General features: G+C 46.6%; 1 protein-coding gene across 2 annotated transcripts in view; it reads left to right on the top strand.

The window, feature by feature from the left end:
• adgrv1 (adhesion G protein-coupled receptor V1) overlaps nt 1-19,738 on the top strand; it is a 212,527-nt gene that overhangs the window by 153,340 nt on the left and 39,449 nt on the right. For both annotated transcript variants that reach the window (XM_036935476.2, XM_090190170.1), the window contains one exon: nt 10,590-10,747. In XM_036935476.2, coding sequence (XP_036791371.2) covers nt 10,590-10,747 — 158 coding nt within the window. The remainder of the gene's footprint in view (nt 1-10,589; nt 10,748-19,738) is intronic.

Raw genomic sequence — 19,738 nt, 5'->3', positions numbered from 1 at the left:
AAGGCTATGGTCAACACCCAGGTCTATGGTCAGAACAAGCTAGTGTCGTCAGCAGGTTCAGAGGTGGATCTACTGAATGGATCATAAAATGAACGAATTCTCTCTTTACATTGGAGGTGGAGGGAGGCTGTCCCTCCGCTAGTTTCCGAGGTGGAGAGGTAAGCCTTTAAATAACCCACACAGAGCTATTTATACACCTCCAGGAGCTGTGCTGGTGAGGTCATCCTCTCAAACTGCACACACAGGTCCTTACACAGACTTACGTGTGCGTGTCTTAGCATGAAGTGAGGTTTCTTGCGATTTAAAATTAGCCTGTGGTCATGGGTAGGTGTGTCTCTTTAGTGTGGTAGACTGAAGTCTATTTATTCTTCTGGGCGGTGGCCCCTATCCCCATCAGGGACTGAAGAGTCACCCATCAACAGGGTCAACACCGGACCTCAGCTAGCTGGGTTCCTCTCTGTTCGGGTGGACATTTGGTTTCACCCACAACGCTGGCGTCAGTAGAGGGTTGTTTCCCTCTCTCACACACATACGTGATGTATTATGTTTACCCGGTGTTTACGCTCCGGTCTTATCAGCTCCCATCGCACAATAAATAGGTCAAATGGGAATGTCTCAATGCGCCAAGACCAAGCGTATTTCCTGTGTTCAATTCAAACGTCATCTCGGTGAATGCGTGAGCTCTCATAACAGATATGTGAGACTTGACATTTCAAGACCTTCTCTCCTCTCACGTTAAGCCAGGCAACACAGCCACATGACTACTCGCTTTGTTGGATAGATGTTTGCTCTGCGGGGGGGGGGGGGGGGGGGGGGGGGGGGGGGGGGGGGGGGGCCTCTTCTTTCATGCGACAGAGCTAATTATTGGCCAAAGCTCTGTTGTCTCAAGCTGGAGTGGTGGCATTAGAATGCCTCTTGACTGACCAGAGGCTTGAACGGTAATCCCACAGCAAACAGTCTGGGTCTGTCTGTTTGTCTGTCTGTCTGTCACTCGAGAGGCAGGCGGGCATTGTGGGATTGTGGGTAGGTCTGAGTCTGCCCTCTCTCACTGCCCTCCTTGTCTTCTATTGGTCTGCTGGGCTGTGGTCCGATGGTGGGGTTGAGTGGCGGGGGTGGTGATGGTGGGTGTTACCCTCTGTTTGGCAAGGAGGGGTAGAACATTGACCCTGAGTCAACAGAGGATGAGGAGGAAGGAATGAGAGAGAAGGATAGCTTTTTTGGAAGCATTGGAATGCCAGATGTTAAAAAGGGGAAATAATATAAATATAATAATAATATAGAACTTTGTGTGTATTATTATATAACATAAATTATATTGATGGAATATTCAGAGAGGTAAATAGAGGGAGGAAGAGAATAAGTGCTTTGACCAGATGGTGAAGTGTGGAGGGTCTAAGAGCAGTGCAGGGGGTGAAGTGTGGATTGAGTAAGAGCAATGCAGGGGGTGAAGTGTGGATTGTCTAAGAGCCGTGCAGGGGGTGAAGTGTGGATTGTGTAAGAGCAATGCAGGGGGTGAAGTGTGGATTGTCTAAGAGCCGTGCAGGGGGTGAAGTGTGGATTGTGTAAGAGCAGTGCAGGGGGTGAAGTGTGGATTGTGTAAGAGCAGTGCAGGGGGTGAAGTGTGGATTGAGTAAGAGCAGTGCAGGGGTGAAGTGTGGAGGGTCTAAGAACAGTGCAGGGGGTGAAGTGTGGATTGTGTAAGAGCAGTGCAGGGGGTGAAGTGTGGATTGTGTAAGAGCAATGCAGGGGGTGAAGTGTGGATTGTCTAAGAGCCGTGCAGGGGGTGAAGTGTGGATTGTGTAAGAGCAGTGCAGGGGGTGAAGTGTGGATTGTGTAAGAGCAGTGCAGGGGGTGAAGTGTGGATTGAGTAAGAGCTGTGCAGGGGTGAAGTGTGGAGGGTCTAAGAGCAGTGCAGGGGGTGAAGTGTGGATTGTGTAAGAGCAGTGCAGGGGGTGAAGTGTGGATTGTGTAAGAGCAGTGCAGGGGGTGAAGTGTGGATTGTGTAAGAGCAGTGCAGGGGGTGAAGTGTGGATTGTGTAAGAGCAGTGCAGGGGGTGAAGTGTGGATTGTCTAAGAGCAGTGCAGGGGTGAAGTGTGGAGGGTCTAAGAGCAGTGCAGGGGGTGAAGTGTGGAGGGTCTAAGAGCAGTGCAGGGGGTGAAGTGTGGATTGTCTAAGAGCCGTGCAGGGGGTGAAGTGTGGAGGGTCTAAGAGCCGTGCAGGGGGTGAAGTGTGGATTGTCTAAGAGCAGTGCAGGGGGTGAAATGTGGATTGTGTAAGAGCAGTGCAGATGGTGAAGTGTGGATTGTGTAAGAGCAGTGCAGGGGTTGAAATGTGTATTGTGTATAGAGCAGTGCAGGGGGTGAAGTGTGGAGGGTCTAAGAGCAGTGCAGGGGGTGAAGTGTGGATTGTCTAAGAGCAGTGCAGGGGGTGAAATGTGGATTGTGTAAGAGCAGTGCAGGGGTGAAGTGTGGAGGGTCTAAGAGCCGTGCAGGGGGTGAAGTGTGGAGGGTCTAAGAGCAGTGCAGGGGGTGAAGTGTGGATTGTCTAAGAGCAGTGCAGGGGGTGAAGTGTGGATTGTGTAAGAGCAGTGCAGGGGGTGAAGTGTGGATTGTCTAAGAGCAGTGCATGGGTGAAGTGTGGATTGTCTAAGAGCAGTGCAGGGGGTGAAGTGTGGATTGTCTAAGAGCAGTGCAGGGGGTGAAGTGTGGAGGGTCTAAGAGCCGTGCAGGGGGTGAAGTGTGGATTGTCTAAGAGCAGTGCAGGGGGTGAAGTGTGGAGGGTCTAAGAGCTGTGCATGGGGTGAAGTGTGGATTGTGTAAGAGCAGTGCAGGGGGTGAAGTGTGGATTGTGTAAGAGCAGTGCAGGGGGTGAAGTGTGGATTGTGTAAGAGCAGTGCAGGGGTGAAGTGTGGAGGGTCTAAGAGCAGTGCATGGGGTGAAGTGTGGATTGTGTAAGAGCAGTGCAGGGGGTGAAGTGTGGATTGTGTAAGAGCAATGCAGGGGGTGAAGTGTGGATTGTCTAAGAGCCGTGCAGGGGGTGAAGTGTGGATTGTGTAAGAGCAGTGCAGGGGGTGAAGTGTGGATTGTGTAAGAGCAGTGCAGGGGGTGAAGTGTGGATTGTCTAAGAGCAGTGCAGGGGGTGAAGTGTGGATTGTCTAAGAGCAGTGCAGGGGGTGAAATGTGTATTGTGTATAGAGCAGTGCAGGGGGTGAAGTGTGGAGGGTCTAAGAGCAGTGCAGGGGTGAAGTGTGGATTGTGTAAGGGCAATGCAGGGGGTGAAGTGTGGATTGTCTAAGAGCCGTGCAGGGGGTGAAGTGTGGATTGTGTAAGAGCAGTGCAGGGGGTGAAGTGTGGATTGTGTAAGAGCAGTGCAGGGGGTGAAGTGTGGATTGAGTAAGAGCAGTGCAGGGGTGAAGTGTGGAGGGTCTAAGAGCAGTGCAGGGGGTGAAGTGTGGATTGTGTAAGAGCAGTGCAGGGGGTGAAGTGTGGATTGTGTAAGAGCAATGCAGGGGGTGAAGTGTGGATTGTCTAAGAGCCGTGCAGGGGGTGAAGTGTGGATTGTGTAAGAGCAGTGCAGGGGTGAAGTGTGGATTGTGTAAGAGCAGTGCAGGGGGTGAAGTGTGGATTGAGTAAGAGCAGTGCAGGGGTGAAGTGTGGAGGGTCTAAGAGCAGTGCAGGGGGTGAAGTGTGGATTGTGTAAGAGCAGTGCAGGGGGTGAAGTGTGGATTGTGTAAGAGCAGTGCAGGGGGTGAAGTGTGGATTGTCTAAGAGCCGTGCAGGGATGAAGTGTGGATTGTGTATAGAGCAGTGCAGGGGGTGAAGTGTGGATTGTCTAAGAGCTGTGCAGGGGGTGAAGTGTGGAGGGTCTAAGAGCAGTGCAGGTGTGAAGTGTGGAGGGTCTAAGAGCAGTGCAGGGGGTGAAGTGTGGATTGTCTAAGAGCAGTGCAGGGGTGAAGTGTGGAGGGTCTAAGAGCAGTGCAGGGGGTGAAGTGTGGATTGTCTAAAAGCAGTGCAGGAGTTGAAGTGTGGATTGTCTAAGAGCAGTAGAGGGGGTGAAGTGTGGATTGTGTAAGAGCAGTACAGGGGGTGAAGTGTGGATTGTGTAAGAGCAGTGCAGGGGGTGAAGTGTGGATTGTCTAAGAGCAGTGCAGGGGGTGAAGTGTGGATTGTCTAAGAGCAGTGCAGGGGGTGAAGTGTGGATTGTCTAAGAGCCGTGCAGGGGGTGAAGTGTGGATTGTGTATAGAGCAGTGCAGGGGGTGAAGTGTGGATTGTCTAAGAGCCGTGCAGGGGGTGAAGTGTGGAGGGTCTAAGAGCAGTGCAGGTGTGAAGTGTGGAGGGTCTAAGAGCAGTGCAGGGGGTGAAGTGTGGATTGTCTAAGAGCAGTGCAGGGGTGAAGTGTGGAGGGTCTAAGAGCAGTGCAGGGGGTGAAGTGTGGATTGTCTAAAAGCAGTGCAGGAGTTGAAGTGTGGATTGTCTAAGAGCAGTAGAGGGGGTGAAGTGTGGATTGTGTAAGAGCAGTGCAGGGGGTGAAGTGTGGATTGTGTAAGAGCAGTGCAGGGGGTGAAGTGTGGATTGTCTAAGAGCAGTAGAGGGGGTGAAGTGTGGATTGTGTAAGAGCAGTACAGGGGGTGAAGTGTGGATTGTGTAAGAGCCGTTCAGGGGTGAAGTGTGGATTGTGTAAGAGCAGTACAGGGGGTGAAGTGTGGATTGTGTAAGAGCCGTTCAGGGGTGAAGTGTGGATTGTGTAAGAGCCGTTCAGGGGGTGAAGTGTGGATTGCGTAAGAGCCGTTCAGGGGTGAAGTGTGGATTGTGTAAGAGCCGTTCAGGGGTGAAGTGTGGATTGTGTAATAGCCGTTCAGGGGTGAAGTGTGGATTGTGTAAGAGCAGTACTGGGGGTGAAGTGTGGATTGTGTAAGAGCCGTTCAGGGGTGAAGTGTGGATTGTGTAAGAGCCGTTCAGGGGGTGAAGTGTGGAGGGTTTAAGAGCAGTGAGGGGGGGGGGGGAGTGTGGAGGGTCTAAGAGCAGTGTCAAGTCAACCTAGTCAACTGAATGCATTCGACTGAAAAGGTTGTACTTCTGAGGGATTAACTCCACATTGAATTGATAAGGTGCCAGGTGGGTACGTGTAGGTGTGTCTATGCATACGTTTGTTTGTATGTGTGTCTATGCATACATTTGTGTGTACGTGTGCATGTGAGGAAGGTGTTGGCCATTCGAAAATAACTCCGGATTGAATATCTGGTGGTGCAGTCTCACACCGCTCTGCAGATAAGAATTCTTGACACAGTTAGGCCTTTGTAAGAGTACATTGGCGTCGGCTAATGGGGGAGGGGGATCCTAATAAATCAAAGACCATGTGTCTCATGTGTAGCCTGCAGCCTACCTTTACAGCCCTGCATGTAGTTCTGTGCGATGCTGTTGTATCTCTACTCTCTCGTCTCTGCTGTGTTGTATCTCTCCTCTCTCGTCTCTGCTGTGTTGTGTCTCTCCTCTCTCGTCTCTGCTGTGTTGTATCTCTCCTCTCTCGTCTCTGCTGTGTTGTATCTCTCCTCTCTCGTCTCTGCTGTGTTGTATCTCTCCTCTCTCGTCTCTGCTGTGTTGTATCTCTCCTCTCTCGTCTCTGCTGTGTTGTATCTCTCCTCTCTCGTCTCTGCTGTGTTGTATCTCTCCTCTCTCGTCTCTGCTGTGTTGTATCTCTATTCTCTCGTCTCTGCTGTGTTGTATCTCTCCTCTCTCGTCTCTGCTGTGTTGTATCTCTCCTCTCTCGTCTCTGCTGTGTTGTATCTCTATTCTCTCGTCTCTGCTGTGTTGTATCTCTATTCTCTCGTCTATGCTGTGTTGTATCTCTCCTCTCTCCTCTCTGCTGTGTTGTATCTCTATTCTCTCGTCTCTGATATGTTGTATCTCTCCTCTCTCGTCTCTGCTGTGTTGTATCTCTATTCTCTCCTCTCTCGTCTCTGCTGTGTTGTATCTCTCCTCTCTCATCTCTGCTGTGGTGTATCTCTATTCTCTCCTCTCTCGTCTCTGCTGTGTTGTATCTCTATTATCTCCTCTCTCATCTCTGCTGTGGTGTATCTCTATTCTCTCCTCTCTCGTCTCTGCTGTGTTGTATCCCTCCTCTCTGCTGTGTTGTATCTCTATTCTCTCGTCTCTGCTGTGTTGTATCTCTCCTCTCTCGTCTCTGCTGTGTTGTATCTCTCCTCTCTCGTCTCTGCTGTGTTGTATCTCTATTCTCTCCTCTCTCGTCTCTGCTGTGTTCTATCTCTCCTCTCTGTTGTGTTGTATCTCTATTCTCTCCTCTCTCGTCTCTGCTGTGTTGTATCTCTATTCTCTCCTCTCTCGTCTCTGCAGTGTTGTATCTCTATTCTCTCCTCTCTCGTCTCTGCTGTGTTCTATCTCTCCTCTCTGTTGTGTTGTATCTCTATTCTCTCCTCTCTCATCTCTGCTGTGTTGTATCTCTATTCTCTCCTCTCTCGTCTCTGCAGTGTTGTATCTCTATTCTCTCCTCTCTCGTCTCTGCTGTGTTGTATCTCTCCTCTCTGCTGTGTTGTATCTCTCCTCTCTGCTGTGTTGTATCTCTCCTCTCTCGTCTCTGCTGTGTTGTATCTCTATGCTCTCCTCTCTCGTCTCTGCTGTGTTGTATCTCTCCTCTCTGTTGTGTTGTATCTCTATGCTCTCCTCTCTCGTCTCTGCTGTGTTGTATCTCTATCCTCTCCTCTCTCGTCTCTGCTGTGTTGTATCTCTCGTCTCTACTGTGTTGTATCTCTCCTCTCTCGTCTCTGCTGTGTTGTATCTCTCCTCTCTCGTCTCTGCTGTGTTGTATCTCTCCTCTCTCGTCTCTGCTGTGTTGTATCTCTCCTCTCTCGTCTCTGCTGTGTTGTATCTCTCCTCTCTCGTCTCTGCTGTGTTGTATCTCTCCTCTCTCGTCTCTGCTGTGTTGTATCTCTCCTTTCTTGTCTCTGCTGTGTTGTATCTCTCCTCTCTCCTCTCTGCTGGGTTGTATCTCTCCTCTCTCCTCTCTGCTGTGTTGTATCTCTCCTCTCTCCTCTCTGCTGTGTTGTATCTCTCCTGTCTCCTCTCTCCTCTCTGCTGTGTTGTATCTCTCCTCTCTCGTCTCTGCTGTGTTGTATCTCTCCTCTCTCCTCTCTGCTGTGTTGTATCTCTATTCTCTCGTCTCTGCTGTGTTGTATCTCTCCTGTCTCCTCTCTCCTCTCTGTTGTGTTGTATCTCTATTCTCTCCTCTCTGCTGTGTTGTATCTCTATTCTCTCCTCTCTCCTCTCTGCTGTGTTGTATCTCTATTCTCTCGTCTCTGCTGTGTTGTATCTCTCCTCTCTCGTCTCTGCTGTGTTGTATCTCGGCCCTTTGTCCGTATTTGCTCTCTCCTGGCTCATTGGTTCATTCCTCCTCTGCTCCAGTCCTGCTTCCTGGCCGTCTGTGGCATTCATGCCATTCTTCACCCTGGCTGAACCTTTCCTTTCCTCCGCCTCTTCATCTCTCCTCTTTTCAATGTTATCCTGGGCGTGCCTGGCCCATTGACAAGGGTGAGATTATTTGCCAGGTTTCACATTCTGACAACCAGAGAGGCAGTGGGAGCGTATTTTTTTTTTAAGTATGGTTTATGTTACAGCTGTGCAAACGGAAAAATATTGGAGATTTTGATTCAAGTTCTTAACACAGTACTTTGATTTTATTACAGTGAAAGACTGTTTGCTTGTGATTACGCCACTCAAGTGGACAACATGTTATCACTCTGCATGTTGTGCAGAAAATTGGTATCACTATGATTAGATGATAACGTTAAGGTCAAGCGTGTAATACTTGCTGCAAGTTACATTAAAGGGCCGCTGTATATATATATATATATATATATATATATATATTTCCACTCTATGAGGTTGGAATAATACTGTGAATTTGTGAAACTGACGATAATGCCCTTTTAGTGTGGGACCTGTTTGAAAAGACCGACCTGAAATTTTAGCTCGTTGGGGTTTTGGCCTGCCCGGTGACATCAGTTAATAGATCAATAATAAAGAGTTCCCAAACCTCTCTGCCAATAAGAGCTGGTTTTCAGTTTCCCCTTCCCCACTCAGACCACTCCCAGACATCCTAGCAAAAATGATTGTTTGAGAAATTGCACTTGACTAAGAAGCTATTTTTTGTTTCTTTTTGACCATTTTAATTGAAAACATTCACAGTAAGGTACTTAATTGTTACCCAGAAATTATTTCAAATGAAGATAAAAAATGGCTGCATTGAACCTTTTTAAGATTGTTTCCCAAAATCCTGGTCCGATGTTGTGGGCTGGATCAATGTCCTGCGGAAGCTTTTGATGTGCAATAACAGCAAATACCCACACAAAACATCAGCACACCTCTAACTACATATTTGTTCAAAGTTCATTTCTAGCATTGAACATTTTCTGCACAGGGTGCGTCCCAACAATCTCTCCTTCTCCCAGGAACTGGGCACTCGTTCTACTACTTCCCACAAATGAAGGGAGGTGAACAAGTGCACACTTTGAGACAAAGGAGAGATTATTAGGATGCAACACAGGAGCTCCATGAACATTCCCTCCCACAAGGACGCACAAGACACCACGTGACCAACAACAGCAATGTGTCTGTTTAACACGTTCTCCCGCAGGAAGAACATCATGAAATAGTGTATTACTATTACTTGACGTACCTTACATTTTATTATGTTCACCATAGCCAATGATTTACCTTGGTGAAGTAAGGTAGGGCTGTATTTGTGTCCGTTGTTCCACTGCCATATTAGTGCAGTTCTGTGAGATGGCACCGTTGGCATGCTCATTGAGATAAACCTCTCGCCATAACAAGGTGGTTGGGTTGTTTTTCCCAGAGCCAAACACAGGCTCCCTACCTTTCTAAACGACACGACTAGAACACAACAGGGACTGGACAGATGATGGGAGTGAATTCCTCTGAATAGATTACGTGGAAGGAGGGGGAGTGAGAAAGGGGAAGAGAGGAGGGGCGGCAGAGGGAGGGAGGGAGAGAGAGTAGAGGGGGGGGGGGGGGGTGGCAGAGATAGAATGGAGTGAGAGTGAGAGTGAGTGAGAGAGAGATGGACAGAAAAGCAGACTGACGGACGGACCGACTAGCAGACAGACAGACACAGACCGACCGACATGCTCCTGAGAAAAGCTGTACTATAAATGAATATTGTTCAGTGGTCATTAAGGGACCATTGGGGGTGTGACTGTGTCTGGGCATGGAGGAACAGTTGGGCCTCGTGGACACCATAGCTAGGCTTACCACTAGGAGGGTGGCGTGAGGGCCGTCAGAGCAGGGATACCCCTTCAGAAAGAACACAGTGTCTCTTGCTGCACTCCCTGGGGAGTGTGTTTGTTGTGTGAGACTGAGTTGGGAGCCATGTCTGACTGTGCCAATTGGCCCACTGTGGTGCTGAATATTTTGCCCTCCCCAACCATGTGCTGGAATGTGCTGTCGCAAGGACACAACAACACTGAGTGTGACCTTAAACACACACACACACGCGCGCGCCGAAGTAAGTGCGCAGTACTTCAGCTCATCCCCTTACAATAGTGATGGATTACAAAGCTACACCAAGATCAAATATGACACAGAATCCAGGATCAGCATTTCACCAGAGATTAGAAGAGGACTGTTTGATTTTTAAATGTTTAATTTGAAGTGGTCAGTGATAGTGGTGGATTTGATCCCTGCAGGATAATGCTCGCTCCCCTGACCAACAGCAGAGCTCGTAGATGACAGCAGCCCTCTCCCTCCTTGCACGCTCCGAAGACTTGGCCAAAACAGCAGATGTATCGACGATAAACCTTCGATAAATAAGACGCTGTTTTCAAAAGCCCCCCCCCCCCCGAAAGCCTTAAATAGAAAAATACTTTAATACTTTAAGTTGTGAGAGGGAGGTTGAAGTAGATGTTTGTGCATAAAGGAAATGTCTTTGTAGCTTGTTCTTCACTGGGAAGGCTGAGAGTCTTATGAAGGATCAGAGGTATCAGGCCCTAGATCCTGCTTATGGATGTTGAAGCAAGAATGTCTTTAACTAATACAGCGCAATAAAGGAACATAGCCAGGGCTTCATTTTACTCTTCTCCTTGGCTGTTTACTGCAAGTTTTGTGTAATAACACCCCTCTTCTCTCTCTCCCTCCCTTTCTCCCCTTCTTTCTTTCTTTCTTTCTTTCTTTCTTTCTCTCTCTCTCTGTCTCTATCTCTCTCTCTGTCTCTATCTCTCTCTCTGTCTCTCTCTCTCTCTCTCTCTCTCTCTCTCTGTCTCTCTGTCTCTCTGTCTCTCTGTCTCTCTGTCTCTCTGTCTCTCTGTCTCTATCTCTCTCTCTGTCTCTCTGTCTCTGTCTCTCTCTCTCTCTCTCTCTCTCTCTCTCTCTCTCTCTCTCTCTCTCTCTCTCTCTCTCTCTCTCTCTCTCTCTCTCTCTCTCTCTCTCTCTCTGTCTCTCTGTCTCTCTGTCTCTCTGTCTCTCTGTCTCTCTGTCTCTCTGTCTCTCTGTCTCTCTGTCTCTATCTCTCTCTCTGTCTCTCTGTCTCTATCTCTCTCTCTCTCTCTCTCTCTGTCTGCAGGTGTTTCATTCCTAATATCTATGCTGCTCTGTGTACAGCAGCCCTGGTGCCTCTCATCTGCCTGGTCGGGGTACTAGTGGTTTTCATCCATGCCTACCAGGTCACACAGCAGTGGAAGGCCTACGATGATGTGTACCGCGGACGCACCAACAGCTCAGGTATATTACCCCCCCCCCCCCACACACACACACACACACACGCACACATACATGCATGCAAGAATACAAACGTGAATTCACACACTGTCTGCCCACTATGAGACTTATGGCATGGGTTGGAGCATCTAGCCACCTCCATGTCTTGAGCAACCAGACCAAGTCTGAAAACCAGCTCTATAGCGAATACATCCTCCACAGAGATACCTTTATTTTCCCGTCTCACCCATCTCCAACAACCCCTAGCAACCCCCACCGCAGCCCCCATGGCTGGCCCATCCACAGATGGTGGGCAGGATGTCCTTGTTCCAACACTCTGTGGTAGGTTCCCTGAAAAGCCTGTGGAGATTGCTTGTTACAACACACATCTAATCCCCAACCCAGGCTGTTGGACTATTTTTCACAATGGCCTGCAAAAACCACCCCGACACGCGCACGCTCATATGGCGTACACAGCGAGCACGCGTCTGATCAGGCGCCGTAGGGCAGCCTTGATTAAAGCTTTATGCAACTTTCACTGCAGTGCAAAACACATGTGTGCCTTGTGCACGTCAGTACAAAACACATGTGTGCATTGTGCACGTCAGTACAAAACACATGTGTGCATTGTGCACGTCAGTACAAAACACATGTGTGCCTTGTGCACGTCAGTACAAAACACATACTATGTGTATGCTACTCACTTGGATTTATGCAGAGTGGGTGGAGACCCAGTTCCTTGCAAACAGAGGATATTCTGTACACACACACACACACACACACACACGTTATCCCTGGCTTTTGTTCTGGTCCGTCGGTATCGTGAATCAAATCACTCTCCATTGTTGCTAAGTATCCGTGTTTTGGTCGCTCCCTCCAATGACAAAGCAAAGCCTGAATTAGTGCGAGTCCTTTGGTTGGCAAAGCTGCTCATAGCCTCCCCGCAACACCGTGTGTGGTCTGTGCCACATTGTGTGTGTTAGTGATGCGGGGGTTTACTCATATCCCTGGTCCCTAAATGTCTTTGCTCTGCGATAGATGCAGAGATGACAGAGGGAACTTTAACAATGTCAGCTAGATTGAACCATTCATCCTGTCATTTATGACATTATCCTGGTGAGCAAGGGTTTATTTAGTCCTCTGGGGCAACATATAAGAGAAACTGCATGTATCTAGTTATAGACAAGTTGACTAACATGTAGTTTACTAAAATGTTGGAAATTACAAGCTGAAACAAATAAATCCTGTACCCTTTGTCAAAACATAGTTTGTCTGTCTCTGACTGTAGCCTACAACACATTTTCTATGGGGTCTGGAGCAGGCCTCAAATCTTCACTTTATCTCATATAGTTGGGCGGTTGCGGATGGGTTATTAGCAACTGCAGGTGGATGCGGGTGAACAAACCGAAAGGTTGCTGGTTCGAATCCCCAAGCCGGCAAAATGGACAAATCTGCCGTTCTGCCCTTGAGCAAGGCAGTTAACCCCCACAAAAACTGCTCTCCCGGGCGCCGATGACGTAGATGTCGATTAAGGCAGCCCTGCGCACCTCTCTACCCCTCCCCTGGAGTGTGTTTTTGTGTCCGCTGTAGAGAAGGCAGAGCCACCGGCCCTAACAAACACACACCGGTTCACACACAGTCACGTCGTGCTGTAGTGGCTGACTCGGCATGCCTCTGACACTGCCGGCGTCTGTTCCTCAGCCTTAGAGCCCATGTACCTGCCTATGCCCGACACCCTGAGGGGCACACTAAAGCAGCCTCGCCCACAAACACACACACACACACAAACATACACACACTCAAACACACACTCAAGGGGGGGGGGTAGCAGTAGAGTGAGGTCCATAAACAGGTTTTCAACAGCCTCTAAAACTCAATTTATTTACACAGGCTGGATGAGAAATGCAATTTATTTGTGTTCTGAGAAAATGTGAATGTGATAAATGTGATTTATATTCACATTTAGGGTGGCTAGGCTGCCTAGGCCTTTTTAAAGACACTACCGGTCAAACGTTTTAGAACACCTACTCCGTCAAGGGTTTTTCTTTACTTGTAATAGTGAAGACATCAAAACTATGGAATAACACATATGTGATCATGTAGTAACCAAAATAGTGTTAAGCAATTCCAAAAATATATTATATTTCAGATTCTTCAAGTAGCCACCCTTTGCCTCGATGGCAGCTTTGCACACTCTTGGCATTCTCTCAACCAGCTTCATGAGGCAGTCACCTGGAATGCATTTCAATTAACAGGTGTGCCTTCTTAAAAGTTCATTTGTTGAATTTCTTTCCTTCTTAATGCGTTTGAGCCAATCAGTTGTGTTGTGACAAGGTAGGGGTGGTATACAGAACATAGTCCTATTTGGTAAAATACCAAGTCCATATAATGGCAAGACCATCTCAAATAAGCAAAGAGAAACGAAAGTCCGTCATTACTTTAAGACATGAAGGTCAGTCTATATGGATAATTTCAAGAACTTTTAACGTTTCTTCAAGCGCGGTCGCAAAAACCATCAAGCGCTATGATGAAACTGGCTCCAATGAGGACCGTCACAGGAATGGAAGACCCAGAGTTACCTGTGCTGCAGAGGATAAGTTCATTAGAGTTTACTAGCCTCAGAAATTGCAGCCCAAATAAATGCATCTCAACATCAACTGTTAAGAGGAGACTGTGCGAATCAGGCCTTCATGGTCGAATTGCGGCAAAGAAACAACTACTAAAGGACACCAATAAGAAGAAGAGACTTGCTTGGGCCAAGAAACATGAGGAATGGACATTAGACCGGAGGAAATTTGTACTTTGGTCTGGAGTCCAAATTGGAGATTTTTGGTTTCAACCAAACCAACAGCTTTGATGGTGACACTGTCTGTGATTTATGTAGAATTCAAGTCACACTTAACCAGCATGGCTACCACAGCATTCTACAGTGATACGCCATCTCATCTGGTTTGGGCTAAGTGGGACTATAATTTGTTTTTCAACAGGACAATGACCCAACACACCTCCAGGTTGTGTAAGGGCTATTTGACCAAGAAGGAGAGTGATGAAGTGCTGCATCAGATGACCTGGCCTCCACAATCCCCCGACCTCAACCAAATTGAGATGGTTTGGGAAGAGTCGGACCGTAGCGTAAAGGAAATGCAGCCAACAAGTGCTCAGAAAATGTGGGAACTCCTTCAAGACTGTTGGAAAAGCATTCCAGGTTAAGCTGGTTTAGAGAATGCCAACAGTGTGCAAAGCTGTCATCAAGGCAAAGGCTGCCTATTTGAAGAATCTCAAATATAAAGTATATTTTGGTTTGTTTAACACTTTTTTGGTTACTACATGATTCCATATGTGTTATTTCACAGTTTTGAATAGTTTTCTTCACTATTATTCTACAATGTATAAAATAGTAAAAAATAAAGAAAAACTGTTGAATGAGTAGGTGTTCAAAATGTTTGACCTGTAGTGTTTATATATTTTCTTTACATATGATCTGATTAGAAACATTTTCTGGTCCCATCATAGCCCATCTTAAAAAATGTTCACAGCTAGTTTATTAATGTGCTACAACTAAGGTCTGGAGCTGGTTAGGTTAGCTACCTTCCAGATCAGGAAAAACTTTGGGCCCCAGGGAACAATTTTCCACCCCCCATCACTCTGGGACCTGTGGTGCCAAATCTGAAATCACCACACAATGTTACAAGTGAAACAAAACATGTCCTATTTGTATGACCTATATTAGACATGTTTTTGGTATTGGAGATGGGCTTCCATAGTTTTACGTGGCTCAGTACAGCTGGTAGCTACCGCAACAATTGCAGAATGTAACCGGCTGTTAAGGCAATTTCAGGTAAAAACTCAATGAAACAAGTCTCAAGTATTAGGAAAATGTCTATACATTTCAGCTGTTTCAAAAAAACACTGCTCTGCTATTACGATTTATGCTGTTGGAGTGTTGGGTCAATGAGACAACTCTGTGTTGTTTACATCGCAGCCCAATAGAACAGGGTTCCCCAATTTAATTTGGCCCGCGGGTGGTTTTATTTGACCCCCCCTCAACTTTTCTGAGCAAAATTTTTTTTATTGTTGGACTGTAAAAACACCAGGAAATCAGCTCCAAGTGATTTACATTTTTTTTTAAATCTGTTCCCAAGTATTACTATACATAATAGAGAGACACAAATGTAAGCAAGTTCTGAAATTGTTATGGTTTTTTTAGTCAAACATTATATATGTTTGGGCTACTTGCAAACATATATAACTATATAACATATATAGATTTGCAGTCTACAATTTAATTTGTTCCGGCACCCAGGCCATCCGCTCAAGAAAAAATCAACATGCGGCTGAGTCTAGTTGATGATCCCCGCGGTAGAGAATTGCCTGTCAGTGCACCCTGAAGCAATGACACTCAACTGTTATCATATTGCCATGGTTTCCGCCTGAGTCTATGGTGGAAAAAAAGGCCCTCTTTTCATTTGCAAAAACACCATGCAAATACAGGCCTGCTCAGACAGCGCCCTGGAGGACCACAGTCATCACATGCTCTTTGGACCAGGGGCACAACACTGGGGACACAACTGATCAAATCGAACGTATTCATATAGCCCTTCTTACATCAGCTGATATCTCAAAGTGCTGTACAGAAACCCAGCCTAAAACCTCAAACAGCAAGCAATGCAGGTGTAGAAGCACTTTACGACAAAAAGGCACTTTACTTTCTCACAGCTCTCTGCATCCTCATCCAACAGGACGGGTAGCCTATTCTCATCAAAGAGGTCTTTGAAAAACTTGAATAAAGGATTTGAAAATTGGAGGAAATGACACTTTAAAGGTTTTATATATTTTTTTACATTTAGTCAGGAAATTGAGTTTGAGAAACCCTGTACTAGGCTATAGACTTTCTTCAGTAGGTCCGACTTTTCTATTAGGAAATGACTGGCTCATTTCAATATGAGGCTGATTCTCTAGGCTTGGATTTGGTCATTGAGAATTGATGTAACAAAAATAGCTGCAGGCTCCACTACAAACAGATACAGGAGCACATAGGGCTCTGGTCAAAAGTAATGCACTATGTAGGAAGTAGGGTGCCATTTGGGAAGCAGTCACAGTAACATCCCTGGTTAGTTTCAGAAGTCTCTCTGTCTGGAGTTTATATAACTCAAGGTTGTAGGATGAGAAGCTGGCGAGAAGGCCAAGACTGATTCTCATTTGGGCTCAAAGAGGCTTGATGTGCAGACATGGCTACTGTAGTAGAGATAGAGAAGGTTTTTATCAGTGAGCCAGAGAGCACACTAAAGGGCCCTCTCCAGTGGAATTGCATTATGATGCCCCTGGCTGCCACATGCAGATGAATGCTACTCTAATGGTCGGCATGGAGGTACCGCTGAATGTTTCAAATGTTTCAGCCAATCAGGGTTGAGAGCCTTGGGAACCAGAAGTGTTGGGTGTCATGGATGACTGGATTTACTGTGTAGAGATGCCAAGCCTCTTGGTAAATTCTGTTATTGACGAGTGGGACTAACAGGACAGATCACTGAACCTGTCTCTTCATATTAGCTTCCAGACTCATAGTCTCATTCACTGGCACTGTTTCTCTGGCAGATTTCAACTCTGCAAACGCTTGTGCTGTATTCGATATTTGAAAATGACATTTTTTTTCTCAAGACATATAGCGTATAAAACTGTCGTCCGTCGGCGTTTCTGTTTCTCAAATGATTCACATAATGATTTCAGTTTATCTGGCTCATGTCATGGGCTCACTCCCCTCTGATAACCACTGCTATTGACGGTGGGAGAGAGAGAGACAACAACAGAGGAGCCTGTTGGAATGCTGATGTAATCATTGTGAGACGAGAGGTGACGGACACCATTCCCTCTGCTCCTTTACCAAGACCGGACTTCTGCTGAGATAAGCACAGGCCTCCACTTATTTCACATCTGCCTGGCCCTGACCCGCAGGTACAGCTCTGAAAGTGCTGTGAGATATGCCACGGCCTCTGACGTCACTCACATTTGATGCCGTGTGTGTGTGAGTCTGCAGACATACTCTACTCTACAGCCAGGTGTGAAATGCAGCGTGGGTGTCAGGCTCGTTACCTTGCAGTAGGACAAGATGTGGTGCATTTAGCGGATGGATAAAGAAACGTCTTAGATAACATGTGCGGAAGAACCAAAGACACCCTGTGTATACTAAACTTTTTTTCGAAAATGCGGCATTTCAGTCACACAGACCACCTTGATCATGGCACGTGCATGATTCTGCGTTTCCAGTGTTGGTTGTGTTGTACAGACTGAGGTGCAGTACCAACATGATATCGTAGGAAAACGTCATCCTGTCACATCACCATATATGAAAACGTCACAATATATGATGTTTTTTTTCTCTCTCAATACATTGGATTCGATGGGAAAAGATGCGTCAAATGGTTGACGTTTCTGTCAATACATTGGATTCAATGGGAAAAGATGCGTCAAATGGTTGACGTTTCTGTCAATACATTGGATTCAATGGGAAAAGATGCGTCAAATGGTTGACGTTTCTGTCAATACATTGCTTTCAATGGTAAAATATGAGTGTCACAGGGATTAGAGTTAGACATACAGACAGACTTACAATTCTATGGGCAAATTATTGAGAGGCTCGGTCAGACAGGCAGGCAAAAACATGACAGGGTGCCATTTTGAGCTTACTACTGCGTGCAATTGAGACTCCACTATACACGATTCCTCCTACTGTACTTATTGTATATATGCCACAGTAATTAGAGGAGTCACGATGCAATCACTGACCCTAGACAGGCTGTCACCAGCCATGGGAGTGGTCATACAAACAGCTGACCACCTCCTAATCCCAAATTACAGCCAATGGTTACGTACTCTGTGTATTCTAAGGGAAAGGACAGATCAAATCTGTCTATCCACCACTTGCTTTGGCCCCGAGATGTCGTACTGTTGGCCACAATTTTCAGCTCACGTTATTTCTACGACACATATTTTATTAGGTATTTCCCTTATTGTCAGACTTTCCTACAGCTGGCACTAGCGTTTGATAGCCTTTTCTTAAGTACAGAGTTGAGTATGATGTTGTTATCTAATGTGTATTGCCCCCCCCCCCCCCCCCCCATTCTTATCATTGCACTGTTAACAGTACTTAGCAACCACGCTATTGGATTGAACGGGTAGCACCCACTCAATGTTATTATTATGCAATGTCATTTTCTTGCTGCTTCACACAGAATGGAAATTACTGACAATTTGATAGCATAAGCGGACACCCAGCTATAAAACCATGGCGACGCTTGTGTTCCAAACCCATTGACCCTATCAAAGCATGGCGTTTTATACATTACAAGACGATACATATATTGCCAGCCTAGCTTGTTCATGTGTTTTAAACTGTTTTTTTTTTTTTTAGAGGCAACGGAGTCTGGTCCACAGAAGGATATTACTACAGCATTTAATTAGGCCAATGTTCTTATCTTGTCTTTATTCATTCTATGAATTATTTCCGTTATTATACATGTTAGGAAGACTGGTGGTGGGATTTATTATTTTTTTTAAACGGCAAACACACGGTCGCAGTACTTGGAGTTCCCCTTGACTTATAGAAGAAGTCCACGGTGGAACTTGTGGGTCTGCCATTTAGGTGTGATGACAAGTTACATTTCCCTCCTAGCTCACTCTTCCATGTTAGCACAGCAGCCCAGAGCGGGCCTGTAGCCAGACCTATTGGGCTGCCCAGCCACAGGACTCACAGAAGAGGGCTTGGGGAAAGAGTTTTGAAAGACCACACAAACACACAGCAACGAGCGCACGTACGTGCACACAAACACAAGCATACATGCACGCACACACACACGCACGCACACACACGCACACATGCACGCACGCACACACGCACGCACGCACACACACAAACACACACACACACACACACAAACAAACAAACACAAACACATAGGGCACGAACAGACCCACATCTATTCATAGCCCCAGTATTATTCAATTATTCCTGTGTTGCTAGTGAACTTAATTGAACCCAAGCCTAGGGTCCAGTGTAGGGGTATGCTGTGTTGTGTGTATTGTTACAGCTGATAACCCCTCTGTGACCGTATCGTCAGCACCATCTTGGGTTTCGGCTCGCTTGTTTGTGTTGAACCCCCATCCTCCACACAGTTTGTCTTCTCACACTGAGAAGCCTGTCAGTCCAAATACACAGTGCATTCAGAAAGTATTCAGACCCCTTGACTTTTTCCACATTTTGTTACGTTACAGCCTTATTCTAAAATGTATTAAATTATTTTTGTCCCTCTTCAATCTACACACAATACCCCATAATGACAAAGCAAAACTGATTTTTATATGGAAAGGTATAACAAATATAAAACTGAAATATCACATTAACATAAGTATTCAGACCCTTTACTCAGTACTTTGTTGAAGCATCTTGGCAGCGATTTCAGCCTCGAGTATTCTTGGGTATGAAACTACACGCTTGCACACTTGTATTTGGGGAGTTCCTCCCATTCTCTGCAAATCCTCTCAAGCTCTGTCAGGTTGGATAGGAAGCGTCGCTGCACAGCTATTTTTAGGTCTCTCCAGAGATGTTTGATCGGGTTCAAGTCTGGGCACCGGCTGGGTCACTCAAGGACATTCAGAGACTTGTTCCGAAGCCACTCCTGCGTTGTCTTGGCTGTGTGCTTAGGGTCGTTGTCCTGTAGGAAAGTGAACCTGTGCCACAGTCTGAGGTCCTGAGCACTCTGGAGCAGGTTTTCATCAAGGATTTTTGTACTGCTCCGTTCATCTTTCCCTCGATCCTGACTAGTCTCCCAGTCCCTGCCGCTGAAAAACATCGCCACAGCATGATGCTGCCTCCAACATGCTTCACCATAGTGATGGTGCCAGGTTTCTTCCAGATGTGACGCTTGGTATTCAGGACAAAGAGTTAAATCTTGGTTTCATCAGACCAGAATCTTGTTTCTCATGGTCTGACAGTCCTTTAGGTGCCTTTTGGCAAAATCGAAG

This window comes from Oncorhynchus mykiss, chromosome 11 (assembly GCF_057628025.1).
Source record: "Oncorhynchus mykiss isolate SJ-2025 chromosome 11, ASM5762802v1, whole genome shotgun sequence".
NCBI classification, from domain to species: domain Eukaryota; kingdom Metazoa; phylum Chordata; class Actinopteri; order Salmoniformes; family Salmonidae; genus Oncorhynchus; species Oncorhynchus mykiss.
This window is presented reverse-complemented; position numbering and strand designations above follow the sequence as displayed.